General features: G+C 35.5%; 1 protein-coding gene across 3 annotated transcripts in view; it reads right to left on the reverse strand.

Moving 5' to 3' along the window:
* Positions 1–304: 304 nt before the first annotated feature.
* PPM1A (protein phosphatase, Mg2+/Mn2+ dependent 1A) overlaps positions 305–12,995 on the reverse strand; it is a 29,831-nt gene continuing 17,140 nt past the window's right edge. Inside the window, exons 3-6 of one of the 3 annotated variants that reach the window (XM_062630774.1) lie at positions 12,047–12,164; positions 7,017–7,125; positions 4,414–4,471; positions 305–2,373 (exon numbers count right to left, since the gene is read on the reverse strand). In XM_062630774.1, coding sequence (XP_062486758.1) covers positions 2,326–2,373; positions 4,414–4,471; positions 7,017–7,125; positions 12,047–12,164 — 333 coding nt within the window. In that variant the 3' untranslated portion in view covers positions 305–2,325. The remainder of the gene's footprint in view (positions 2,374–4,413; positions 4,472–7,016; positions 7,126–12,046; positions 12,165–12,995) is intronic. The other 2 variants (XM_062630775.1, XM_062630776.1) reach the window with 2 other exon arrangements.

Genomic DNA, 12,995 nt, shown 5'->3' on the forward strand with positions numbered 1-12,995 from the left:
AAATACAACATTTGTCACTGAGACAGTTTAAGTGATTATTGTTTGAAGTATGGCTTTTCACACCACAGTTTTCCTTCAGATTTTAGTCTAAAACTCAAAGGTTCCACAGTCCAGTTCAAAGTTTTGCAGTTTCCAAAACTAAACTTCAGTCTCTACGTAAAAAAGACAGAACTTTATCTGCCTAGTCCTAAATTAAGTTTAGCGTTTTGCACTAATACACCATGTATTATCAAATATGCTTGTTAATTAGGTGCCTGTGAAGCTATAAGTTAACATTATTGTAGTTTTGCACTCTACAACAAAATTAGACATTTTAAGCATTTATTCATAGGTAGGTAAGGAACTGGTTCTTTAAGCAAAAAATGCTATAAATTTATAAATACAAATAGTGCTCATGTTTTCTTCATTCATGCTTGAACAGATTACAAACTGAATACAATGAAGTTACGTTTAAGCACCCCACATAGACAAGAGGGATAAAAGAAAAGTTTGCTGGTATATACTATACTTAGTTCCAAGACACTGTAAGTTACTTTTTCACTGTTCAGTTGTTCCCTAACTCTGCATTAGTTTTAAGGCTATATATACAAATATGTATATTTCAAAGTTAGGGAAAGACAAATATAGCAAAATGCATTGTACTACATTTTCCTATCAAAAAAGTAATTATACACCAAGTTCTGATTCTGTTTAACTGCAGTAAATGTTACAATCTACTTGTTTTACTGATTTTCCTTTTTGGGAATCTGCCTACTAAATGAGTAAACTACATACTAAATACAATATTCTCAACCAAAAAGACAATACAAGGTGCACGAAACAGCAGTTTTGCAAACACGACTGACTCAAAAACTTAGTTTTTGTATGCTTAATGGGAAAAAGCTAAGCTTAAATCAAATTAGTTTATTATCTTATAAAATTTTAAATTAGAATTTTAAACAACGAACAGTTAAATATTGTCAACATGCTATATCTCAAATCACAAGTACTGTTTAACCACTAGTCTCTCATTCTAAGTGGGTCAATTAAAAACACACACCATAAAATGTTAAAGATTGTCAGGCTTTGACAAATGTGTTTTTATCAAACAGTAGGCAAATTCAAACCAATGCACACCTTCAGTGGGGAAAAAAAAAACCAAATAAACCACCAAAAAGCCTGAAAACCCCCACACTTTTAAAAAATAGGGTAATGGATTAATCCCACATCATCCTTTAGCATATGGCTATGTCTTGGGCAATAATCAAAATCCTTCCCATTTTAAAAATGGGCTACCAATTAATAAAAATATTCTTCCACAAGTAAAATATCATCTACAATGGCACTGACATTTTAAAAGGCAGGAAAAAAGGAATTACACATTTATGGATAAATTTCTTGTTTGTTAAATCAAGCTTTATTGATAAAATGGAATTCAAAGTTATTTTACTTGGAACAGCAACAGACCCAGCCAATCAGGATTGTAAAAATGCTGCAGACTCCTACTGTGTGTAGAAAGCTGCCTGTTCATGCTCAGTGATTAGTAGTTTCAGGTAAGGGTTAATGAAAAAAGAGGTGCAGAGAATCAAGGCATTCTAATCCCAAGGTAGGTATGTAACACGATACTATTAATGGGGCATGATTTAACTCCCACTGAAGTCAAAATCAGAACTCCCTTTAACTCAATGTGAGAGCAGGAATGCATCCAAGAATGGATTCATGTTTGCTGAAGAATGTTCACTACTCTTAGTTACGTTTCCATCGCCAAGCAAATTCACACACTGCAGTTTCTCATAAGTTGCCCACAAGACAGCTTTCATATAAAACAAAAAGTTGTCTTTATAGTTTTGAGCACCTCTTGAACACCTAGCTGGCCAGGCTGCTGCTCCTTGCAATCGAAAACCACAACATGAATTAAAGGGATATATATTGTTGCATCACACAAGCCAAACATTTCTTCTAACCTTTATAGTGATTTAAAGCAGTTCATAATTAAATATGAGCATTTTGTACAAGACAATTGCACTTTACAAAAAACAAAATCATACAACATAAATTGCTGGAGTCTGATTTACAACATTAATTACGGTTTGAAATCACGTTTACAGAAGTCTGTTTTACAAAAAAGATCAGTTCCTGGGCTAGATGTCGCACTGCTGTAGTCCTCTCACCAACACATCATATTCCCTTCTTTAACCAAGGTTGAGGATGGATGTTAAGAAGGGTCACTGAGGTTGGGGTGCACTTTCATTTGAAGGATGAAACGTGATTTCCACAGCTAGATGAGCAGTTTTACCACATATCATCAGTTGAGGCAGAATCCTTAAAGAAAAAAGAAGGAACCCTTTAAAGTCTGGAGTGCCCATATTTACAGAAATTTCTGCATAATCCAGACTGAAAAGGGTAAAGACTTAAATCACTTTAGGAGACTCTTTTCTCCCCCCTTTCAGAAATAGCATTTAAGTATCTAAAGCCCACATATGCTTAATTTATGAAGCATTAGTACCAACACACTTTAAAATCTTACCAAGTGATTTAGGATAGCCTTATTAAGCCTCAAAATAATATCCCAGAACATCATTCAAAAACATTCCCAGAGTATTTAGAATAAAAAATAGTCCCCCTAACTACACAGGTGTGTTAAAAGAGCAGGATGTGCCTCATGCCATTTGTTATTATCAATACCATCTTCTGTGTTTTCAGCCCTCCCTCACTGCACAGGAAAATAGAGCCATCAACTGACACCCTGTTGTAATTCAGATCAATTTTAACACTTATAATTTCAAGTTAGAGAAGTGCATTTATGGCAACTGCAGGAAAACCTAATTTTGGATGCTAATAAAACTGCAAAGATATGCACCCAACATAAGAATATTTGAAGTGAAGACATGACACGCTCTAAATCGTAACTGGATGGACACACTATGTGGCATAACAACCATGCAACCAGTACCTGATTACCTCTAAAACTTGGTCCATTTGAGCTCGCTGGGCAATTGTGGATTTTGTGTAACTACCACATCCCTGAAAAAGTGTTTAACAGATTCTAGTGCAACTAGAAGCAAACTGCTTCTGTACAGCAATCCTGATTGTTTCAGCATTACCTGCTACTTCCCCTAAGTAATTAAGGGCCAAAATGGGCTTTAACAACAGCATATGAGGGTGCTTCCACAGTTACACTTCCCTATAATTAGTAAGATTGAAGGTGGTAGAAATACTACTCTTCTTCAAAAGCACTGCCTGATTCCTGTGAGAGAAAAAAGGCTAATTAAGTCTCTACCAAGCCACATATGACCATTTCTTAGCACTAAAGTTATGCACCTTTCATTCAAACTTGCACACACAATTCATTACAAATCATAAAGAACAGATGGCACAGAGGTACAGTAAAAAAACTCAAATCACTAAAATTACCCTTTGCAAAAGTACGACCTCCAGCTTTTTCTTCTGGACCAGAATTGGCAAAGGAGAGCAATTACATGAAAGACCAAAATGGTTATGTTTGTTTCAGGTGTAAGATGAAGAACAAAAGCAGTAGCAAGTAAAAACTCGGGAGCTGCATGCCAACTATTCAGTATGCAAATTTCTGTATCCAAGTTGCCAATATCATCACAAAACTAGTAGTTTGTATACTGTACATTTACAGAACAGTAACATACTACAGAATGTATTTTGAAGGTAAAGCATCTTTCAGCCACTATTTAGGATTATTTATGCTAAAGAGATAATGAGAACTGCCAAATAAACTAGCGCCCTGTTGTAAAGCCAACGTACAATTCATTATGTCTGGATGCATTTCACTTACATCACATCTAAGCATGTAATAATTTTTGCTGGTAGGTAAGAGAACTATTTAATTGTTTTATGAAAAACAGCACTTTTTGTGACAGAATATTGTTTCCAGTGATCTAACTGCAAACATATGATCACTGTTTGTATTTTAGTTTGTCGATATTTGTCACTTCTGCCACTGACAGGAAAGAACCTAAACTGTATGCTTGTTGCAAGTTGCTCTATGCTTAAGAATAAAAGCACTTATGCAGTCCACTTGGAAAATTAGTATATCTTTAAAGGTGATAGTTACAAATTTACTTAACCTACAAGTACAGCCATTTTATTATTGGTATTTGGGGGAAAATGTCTCCCTTAAGAAGGAATAAAACCCCATACATGACTGCACCATTTGGCAGGAAAGCATTTGGAAACCCAGACAGAAGACAATGAAATTCCAGAGAACAAATGAATCAACCATATTGGGGGTTTCAGACTATGATCAGCAGAAGGCAGGAGAAAACAACTAAAAAATATAGTCCAAAGAGTACAACACTGCTACTGCTTCTTTGGGGGAAGCAGTAACTAGCAATATGTTTCTTTACAAAACAGCTAAAATAATTGTGTGTGTGGTGAAGGTAATGTAAGAGAAAGGATACTTACAGTATCATCATTCCTGTAGGGGTTCAGTCTATTATAAACGGCTTCAATCACACTCCGTCTAGAGCAAAAAACAAACCCACAAGATTTTAAGGTGGTGCCATTTTTTTTACGTCAAATTCCCTAAGTACAATTTTTGCTTAAAATGTAAACTTTAGAATGTTTTAAATTCACATAGCCAAGTTCACTGCAAGTTAGCCCTTAGTGTCATTAAACACTGGAGACAGTTATGGCATCCTTTAAAAGCTTTAGGTTCAAGAAAAATAAGGCTGAATACCACTCAAAATTCAGCAGGAGAAGAGCACAATCTGACATCCAGGTGAGGCTGCAGTGCTGCCTGATGCTACACTTCCTGACTTTTGAGAAAGGGCATCAGAAAACTTGATGGACATTGAATACCCTCGTCACTTGTGTGTCTGATGAACACTCCAGTAGTACTTAATATATTATGGCACTTTAATAAATAGTAAGGCTTTTTATTTTCTGGATGCACAAAAATTGCATTCTGAAATACATTTTTGTTCGTATCACATTTCAAAATGTGCTTTCCATGAAGCAGTATGTCCAATACTCTCCTGCCACATTTCTCAAAAAAAATGTAAAATGCAAACAGCAGTTCTATGTATTGTATCTTCAGTCTTAGCAGAATTCCGTCTGGTAAAAAATACACTTAAAAAATTCAGGAATTTTGTCAGCTTCGTCCTTTAAAAAAAATTTGCTTAGCATATTTAAGGTAGCGTGGAATTAACTTTTATCTCTGGGATTCTTAACTTTTCTAATATTGATAGATATATTGACAGGAAAAAGACTGAGAAAATATTCATAGAGAAAATGCACTTAACACGTAAACAAGAAACACTTCATTCGTTTTTGCTTTGTTTGTGACACACGGTGCAAAGGTTTTCTTTAAAACTGACACTCAAAACCCCAACAATGTGAGGCTGAAGGAAGAGGAAGCCTTTGCCTTACCAAGGTAATAAGGAAACAACCTTGGAGAGGGAGCAGGGAATAAAAAGGGGAGTAGGAAGGAAAGAGGGGAGTAAAACACAGGAATTACAGATTGGAATTTAAAAGCAACTTTCTTCCAAATCCCTTTCTGCAGAACCAAATATGACGCAGTACCAGACTACAACTGTGATACAAAACCAGCTTCAAAGAACAACCTTTTAACTGCTCATGAATGCATGCAGTGCAATCACAAAGGAGTGCAGCAGAAGAAAAAAAGCAGATGACAGGCTTTATAATAATCTCATAACACTAAAATGTCAGGAACTACCATGCAGCAGTAGAAACATCACAGTGCATCTAGCAAATGATTATATGGCATGGAAGAAGAGACTGAATTTAAAGCAATAAAACCAAGCAATTACACACAAAGTACACTGCACATAAAACTTGAAAGTTTCCCTTATTTTTCAAGCAATATGTATCTTTGATTACAAATAAAAGGTTTCTTGAAAAGCATTATTTTTCTTCCAAATTGACAGTAGTGCTTTGAGCTAAACTAACACCCAATTAAATCTACACGTCTATCAATCCCTATTTAAACTAGCATCTCTAAGACACAAAATCCAATGGAAATCAGTCACTTCAGCACCACCTCACAACCATAATACTAGTGCTAGCCAGAGGAGACTGAGAAAAATCAATTTGTATGCCATACTTCATGAGTAAATGACTCATCAATAGCTCAAAAGTACAGCAACACATCCTAAATAGATGCTATTATACACAAAATTGACATCTCTTCCTGGTCAGTCAATTCATACAAGAACAATTTTATTCTGTAGAAGTCATTTTACAGTTATTTATTCAATTACATACCTAGAGTCTTCATGTTTTTTGTGTTAACAATACAAAAATCATATTCTGAAGGATTAAAAATAAGTCTGTAACATATGTGCCCAATCCATTTTAACACAGCACAGGTTCACAAAAAATCTTTTGAACCAAAAAGCACTTGGCCTGGGTGTGCAAATGAGCTAAGCGCATTGTTTCCTTAAAGACTGAACATCTATTTGAGAAGCCACAAAGCATCAATGCTGAACACCTTAAGGACAAAGCCAGCCCATATAAGGGTGTAAATTTAGCTTCCAACTTTTTTCATAGACTTCTATCTAGTTTTCAGATTTGTCACAGCAGAGAGATACAAAAGCAAACTTTAGGCAAGTACAACATTGCTTTAGCTACAGACAAGAAAAGAAAGCTGCCAAGCAAAACATTATACGCATGTCACTTCTTGTCAAAGTGTGGAACTACATACCCAAGGAGCTATTATGTCAGTGAATTATATCTGCACCTTCAAATGTAACCTCCCACCCAAAAAAAACAGTTAATTACAGAAAACAGACACACTCAGGCCACCCTTAAAAAAACCCTTGGTCCTTCCCAAAGCAACAGTTTGACATTTAATTTTAGTAGCGATTCAGTTAACTCTGTTCTTATGCTTGTCCTGTCCATTCAGAAAAACTGAGTAACACAAATTGAAGAACAGATCATAACCTTTTGTCCTCTACCCTTTTTCCCCTCCCCCCGCTTTTAAGAGTGGCCTTGCAGTTAAGTTTTGATTTAAATGAAAAACCACATTTATACCGATGTGAACTCACTTGCTTGCCAATTCACCCCCTGGCGGGAGGTTTGGGATGCTCTCAGTGGCTAATGTACGCATCACGTGGACTAAGTCTGGGACTCCTTCACCCTGCTTCTTTATGATCTCTGGGAATCAGAAGTACTTTTTTTGTAAGTGCAGTCCAAATTTAACTTAAAAAGATTGAAACACTCAGTTTTATAAAAAGGCAGCTTAACTTTAGTAAATATATATACATATATTAAAAAAATATGACAGACTATATTCAACATGGTAATTGTTAACTTTGGTTTGGTAAGAAAAAGAACATGTAACAGATTTGACATACATTCCTAATTGTTAACATGCACACTGGTTTTAGAAGTACATAGCTACCTAATAAAAGCAGGGAAAAAAATCTTTAATGGCTTTTCTGCTATACATTAGATATAACAGAAGATGCAGTATCTTCCCAGCAGAATACCCTGCGCTTTATCGCCGCAACAGAAGGTAAAAGACTATCACCATCTTACAAAGCATAGCACTTTCGAAAACCAAAAAGTTAAGACAAAAATAACTCCCATGACCGTATGTGTGTTAGCCAATACTCATACCTCACTGCATTACAGCAACAAGCTAATTTAAGAACTATTACATACAAGTTAAAAGCCGGGACATCACATCTAAGAGACAATTCTGTCCTCAACTCACTTCAGGGATATGTGAACATTGGGCAGTTGTTAAAACCTGATCCACTCCAACTTCTGGGTGAAGAGAATCTGTACTGTACCCACAGTCACATTTGCTAAGAAATTTAGTCTTTATTTTTAGCCTTTTTTTTTGGTAAGCACACAATTTTATTTGAACTCAAGAGACCATACCACCTCTGAGGACTTACACTTTAAATAGGGATTTTATGAAATTTGAGGAACATTGGTTTCTCTGTAAACGTGAGCTCTTAGAAACTGCAAGACAGATGAATTTTTAAGATTTGGCACTTTTGATCTTCAAGGGAATACTGCAGCACACACCATAATGTGCACATACATGCACACATACATACATATATGTAGATGCACACTATTCTTCATGTAATAAAGTATTTATGGAGCTTGAAGAGTAGCTGGAATTCATCAGCACCACTTTTGAAGAATAACATTCAGGTTTTTTCCCTAAATGATAATTCCAGAAAAGCATACAGAGTTTTTATTTTAATAATTTGATTTGTGAGATAAGGCACATTAAAAGCGTTAAAAACCAACATGTACCCAGTCCTTTTTTGTTAAAAAGAAAAAAAAACAAAACCAAAAAAACAAAACCAAAAAAATCAACCCACAATTGTGACTTACTTTCTGTACATGTAAGTTTTTCAGGGCTGTCTGTGTTTTAAAAAGCATCAGCTGTATTTTGCAGTCAGACTGTGTAAATTATTTGCCAGGTACAGTGGAAGCACTGTCTAGGCCTCAACAAGTGTCAAACTCCGCAAACAAAAAGCTTTAAGATATTTACTTCCAAACCTACTTTTTATATAAACGACACCACATACCATAGACACCTCAAAAATTTGCCATTTCCTCAACATCTATAGCCAAAATTTGTTTTACCATCTAGTATTCAGTAAACAAACTAACACTCTTAAATCTCAATAAAAAGCAAAGATCTCAGATTTGGTTTGCCAAGTTCCTTTATTGTGCAATTTTGAACATCTAATATATTCTACATTGTACTAGTGCTAAAGTTCTGCTGTACAAAAATAAGGAATTTATAGTTTACCTATACTACACAGTTTCACAACCTGTAACTGCAGTACATTTAACATACAGTCTCCACTAAATGAATACATTTATATTTTGATAAAACTACAGATACAGACTGAATGAACACTGAAGACACAACAAATGGAGTCGGTCTGCTAGCTGTGTTGAATTTATTGGAATTATCTTCTTTTAATACACCTTGTAACCCTCCCCCCAACCTTTAATTTACTTTTAAATCTTCTACACATTTTCATGGCATCAAGTACTGGAAAAATGTACTTACAACCCTAAAATAAAAGATTCAAAACATATCAGCTTTTTGATATTCTATATGGGAATCCTACACAAAGTTTAAGGAAAAGCCAGAGCTTTGATTTTGTGAAAAAATATGAGAAGGAACATATAATGGCTTACTTAAAATTATTTCTCTCTGTAGGTATAAATATTGCAAGGATTATGTATTATGGAATGTTTTTATGTAAAAAAAAATAATAGAAAAAAAAAGCTTAGACAACTTTCTTTTTAGAGTCCACACATCAATAACACATATTAGTGCAAATAATAGCAACACATTTTGGAATGACTGATTACTTCTACCATGAAATTCACACGATACTTTAGGAGTAACACTGATTTATTGCAAGTAATGGTACAAAGATGCTTCTCCACACTTGCTGCTTCTTCCATTATTATTTATTGCAGCTATGAATCCGGACCACAAACACATCAGAATTAGTAAAAGGAGAGTCCTAGGTGTGATGGTTAAGTAGAAAACTTTCCACATTTCTAAGCCTGAATCGCCTCTCTTTATTCAAGATGACCACCAGTACTAAACCCCATTCAGTCTTAAAATTTGCACTGCTTCTTAAAAGTATCAACTTATATTTTAGGTTGAGGGAATAAAAGAACAGCCAGGAAAAAAATAAAAAAGCACATTAGTAAGCATCAAATCTCATCACTTGTTGGACTACACTGAGTAGTGAAATGCATAAAAATACATGATATGCATTTTCAGTTTAAAGTTGAAACAGAAACTTGGTGAAATTACAGATCAGTGAGATCTTTATAAAAGTACTCTTTATATTTTCTAGTTCCTTCAGCTGTAGATTATGCTTTTAAAGTTAAGCACTGCCATTCTTAAAGTATCCTAGGATAACAGCAAGATTGTTCATTGTAGTGTTGAAAGCTTCAGATGCTGTAGCAGCCCTACCTCACTAGCCATACTGCACTATCCACTTACACCAGGAAACAATTAACTACTAAGAATTACTAAGTTCAATGTAACAAGGTTAATCAATTCCTGGTCTTAAAGTTCTGCCTTATTTCAGCCTCTCAAATTCCCTCATGAGTAAGACCTAAAAGGCCAAATTCTCCATTCAGCTGACATAAATCACTGACGGACTGAACAGTGTTTAAAACATATTAATTTAAATAATATCTTTGTGCAAGAATAGATAAGAGATTGAGGGTATCTCTAAAAACCCTTTTGGGGAAGTACAATATATTCCCTCAAACTCTTCAGACATCATCCCTATAAATTAGTATTAAAGTGCTTTACAGAATCCTTCTGCCTCTACACATGTATCAAACTTTGCTCATTCTTGAAATTCTGTTTTGTATAAATGCAAAGTACTGGCAGCCAAATTCATTGTACAGTTCCAGTGTTTAGGTTCTTCATGTACAAAATGAAGTGTGCGTACAAAAATGTCAGCTTTCCTCATCATATATTCCTCAGGTACAATAAGGCCAGCTGAAGATGCAGCCTTGAATGTGTTTTCATATTGTAGGTCATGGGTTTGTCTGAATTCAGACAAAATATCTAAGATACAAAGGTAACACTTGCCCAAATGAGGAGAGTTAGCATGCTGTGAATTAATGTGTGACTTTACAGCACACTTGCTCTTCACAAATTCTGTGGGTGGGCACACAGCTCTTCAAATGCCTGGTGCAAAACTGCTCACTGCTTTGAAATGGAGAAAGCCATCTGACACTGAACTCAAGCAGGGTTACCATGCCCTTGGATATTCCTGCTACGCTGTCAAAAAGATTCACACTATTGCTTACTGTGCACCAACTTCTATTAGGGAAGTGTTAGCTTAAAACACAGAAGCATCTTTCTAGACCTTTGTTCAGGGGCAGAACAGATGTAGTTTGCCAAGACATGGCGAATGAAGCCTTTAAAAAAAGGTGGTACTTTCTGAAGGAACACCTACACAGGTAGAAAGTGCTTTAAAACTGCACATTGATTTATCTGAACCCAGAACTCCCATGCAGGCAAGTTCTCTGTGAAATTTCTGAAGCTGCACTGTCATCTTCATGGAAGTTAAGGAGGGGAAAAAAGCACACAATAAATTCCTCTGGCCTACTAATCACCAATACCATACTTGTGAAGAACTCTGTGTATTGTGCCCTGTGTGTTATTAAGGACTTGTGCAGTAAATACACATAACTAGACTTGTAACATATGGGTCTAGAGGAGTCCACATCAAAAACAGACTTAACCTATGTAAATAATGCATACAGCTTGTCTTATGTTTCAGAAACAAACTCCAAGCTGTGGTTGTTTTTAGATATCAAAAGGCACTATAAATACAAAGATAATGAGAAATCTTTTAAATCAAATTGATTTCAAATATCATTTTCAGTTAGGTCACCCAAAATTTGTTAAGACTTGCAGTTTCAGTTTAAAGCTTAAGAACTCCTGCAATACAAATCTGAAGCAAAATTCTGCAGTTACTGCCAGCATAAGATGAGCTCCCAGCTTTTGTTCATCATGAATGCTTAAAGATTAGCTTTGACAGATTTCTGACGTACTTTCAAATAAATGAATATGTTAGCAGGTGTCTTAAAGATGACAGCAATCAAGCTGTAACCCTACCGTAACTGGATAATATTATGACTAACTGATTTGTTCATAACTATCCAGAAAAATGGCACTGAAATTACCATCTTCACACTTTGCAAGATATTCCGATTATTTAATTTAACTCATTTAAAAGGAACCAAGATTTACTGGTCAGAAGTTAGTGCTGTCAATTGCCTCATGAAGAACACAGAGCACAAATGCATTATTTCTCTGCTGTTCTGAGTAACTTTCAGAACCACAGGCTGCGGCACTTGCATAGCAGATTTTTTCAGGACATGCAGCAGGACTATCTGAGTGCCTTTTTCAGGGATGCACACTAGATGGCCAATGGCACTTGAAGGTCTATTAAAAAGCTTGAATGTGTTAAAAGTTTAGTTGCTGGAAGGGGAAAGGGGCCAGGGGGTCTGTTTAGAAACAAAGTTACTTATTTTTTTTTAAATGATCCACCTTCTACTCTGCTTTCCAGGTACTTGTCCAACTCTGCCTCTCTTTTCACCGCCTCTGGTGATACCTTTGGTGCATTCGGAAAACAGATCAATATCACACTCATGTTGTCTCGACTTCCCTGGTGGAAAAGAAAAAATTATTTGAGAATGTATAGACGCCAGGCTAAATACATATCAAAGCATTTTACACACAAAAATTCACAAGTCATAAGGTATTAGAATACAACTTTTACTACTATGGATTAATATTATCGTTCTCCTTAATTTCCTCCTACCGCCTAAAAAAACTCCAGAAGTCTGCCCACTTCTTCAGCACAATTTAAGCCACTTTGTTCCTTGATCTTTTATGGTCTGAAGACTACATGAGGCCAATGACACACAGCCCCATTGTCTCTGAAAAACAGACATTACTAAGGAGTGCTGTATAATTACAAAGTTGTGTTCCATCTTAATTTAAGTACTATGCAATCCTTTTCGGAAAACAGCTGAATATCAGATGGGTAAACAAAACCATTATCACTTAAAAGCTCTAAATACAGAAGTGCTGAATTGAGACAGTGCTTCCACCTAAAACCACAGCTATTATTTTGTTTGGGTTTTTTTCACCTCTTTTTTCCTCCCTTCTCATTTAAAACAAAAAAGTTACAAGGGAGAGAATCTGTTAAAAGACCAGCTGGAAGGGGCCCAGGCCTTTACAAAACCATTCATTGAAATGAAAACATTTAAAACTCCAAGTAAACAGAATACTAATACTTGAATATGTTAAAATACAAACACATTTTGCTTATGAAAAGTAACAGTTTGCTTTCAATATCCCTGTGCTCTCATCTACACGCATGCATCCATATGCTTAACTTTTAACACCAATTAAATCCGCTGAGGTAAGCAAGAACAAGCCAGTGTTCAAAACAAGTGTATATGAGCGCATGGAGAGGTACTGACAGTTGGCT

Source organism: Pezoporus occidentalis, unplaced genomic scaffold, assembly GCF_034315485.1.
Source record: "Pezoporus occidentalis ecotype Australia unplaced genomic scaffold, CSIRO_AGI_Poc_V1 ctg36, whole genome shotgun sequence".
Classification (NCBI taxonomy): domain Eukaryota; kingdom Metazoa; phylum Chordata; class Aves; order Psittaciformes; family Psittacidae; genus Pezoporus; species Pezoporus occidentalis.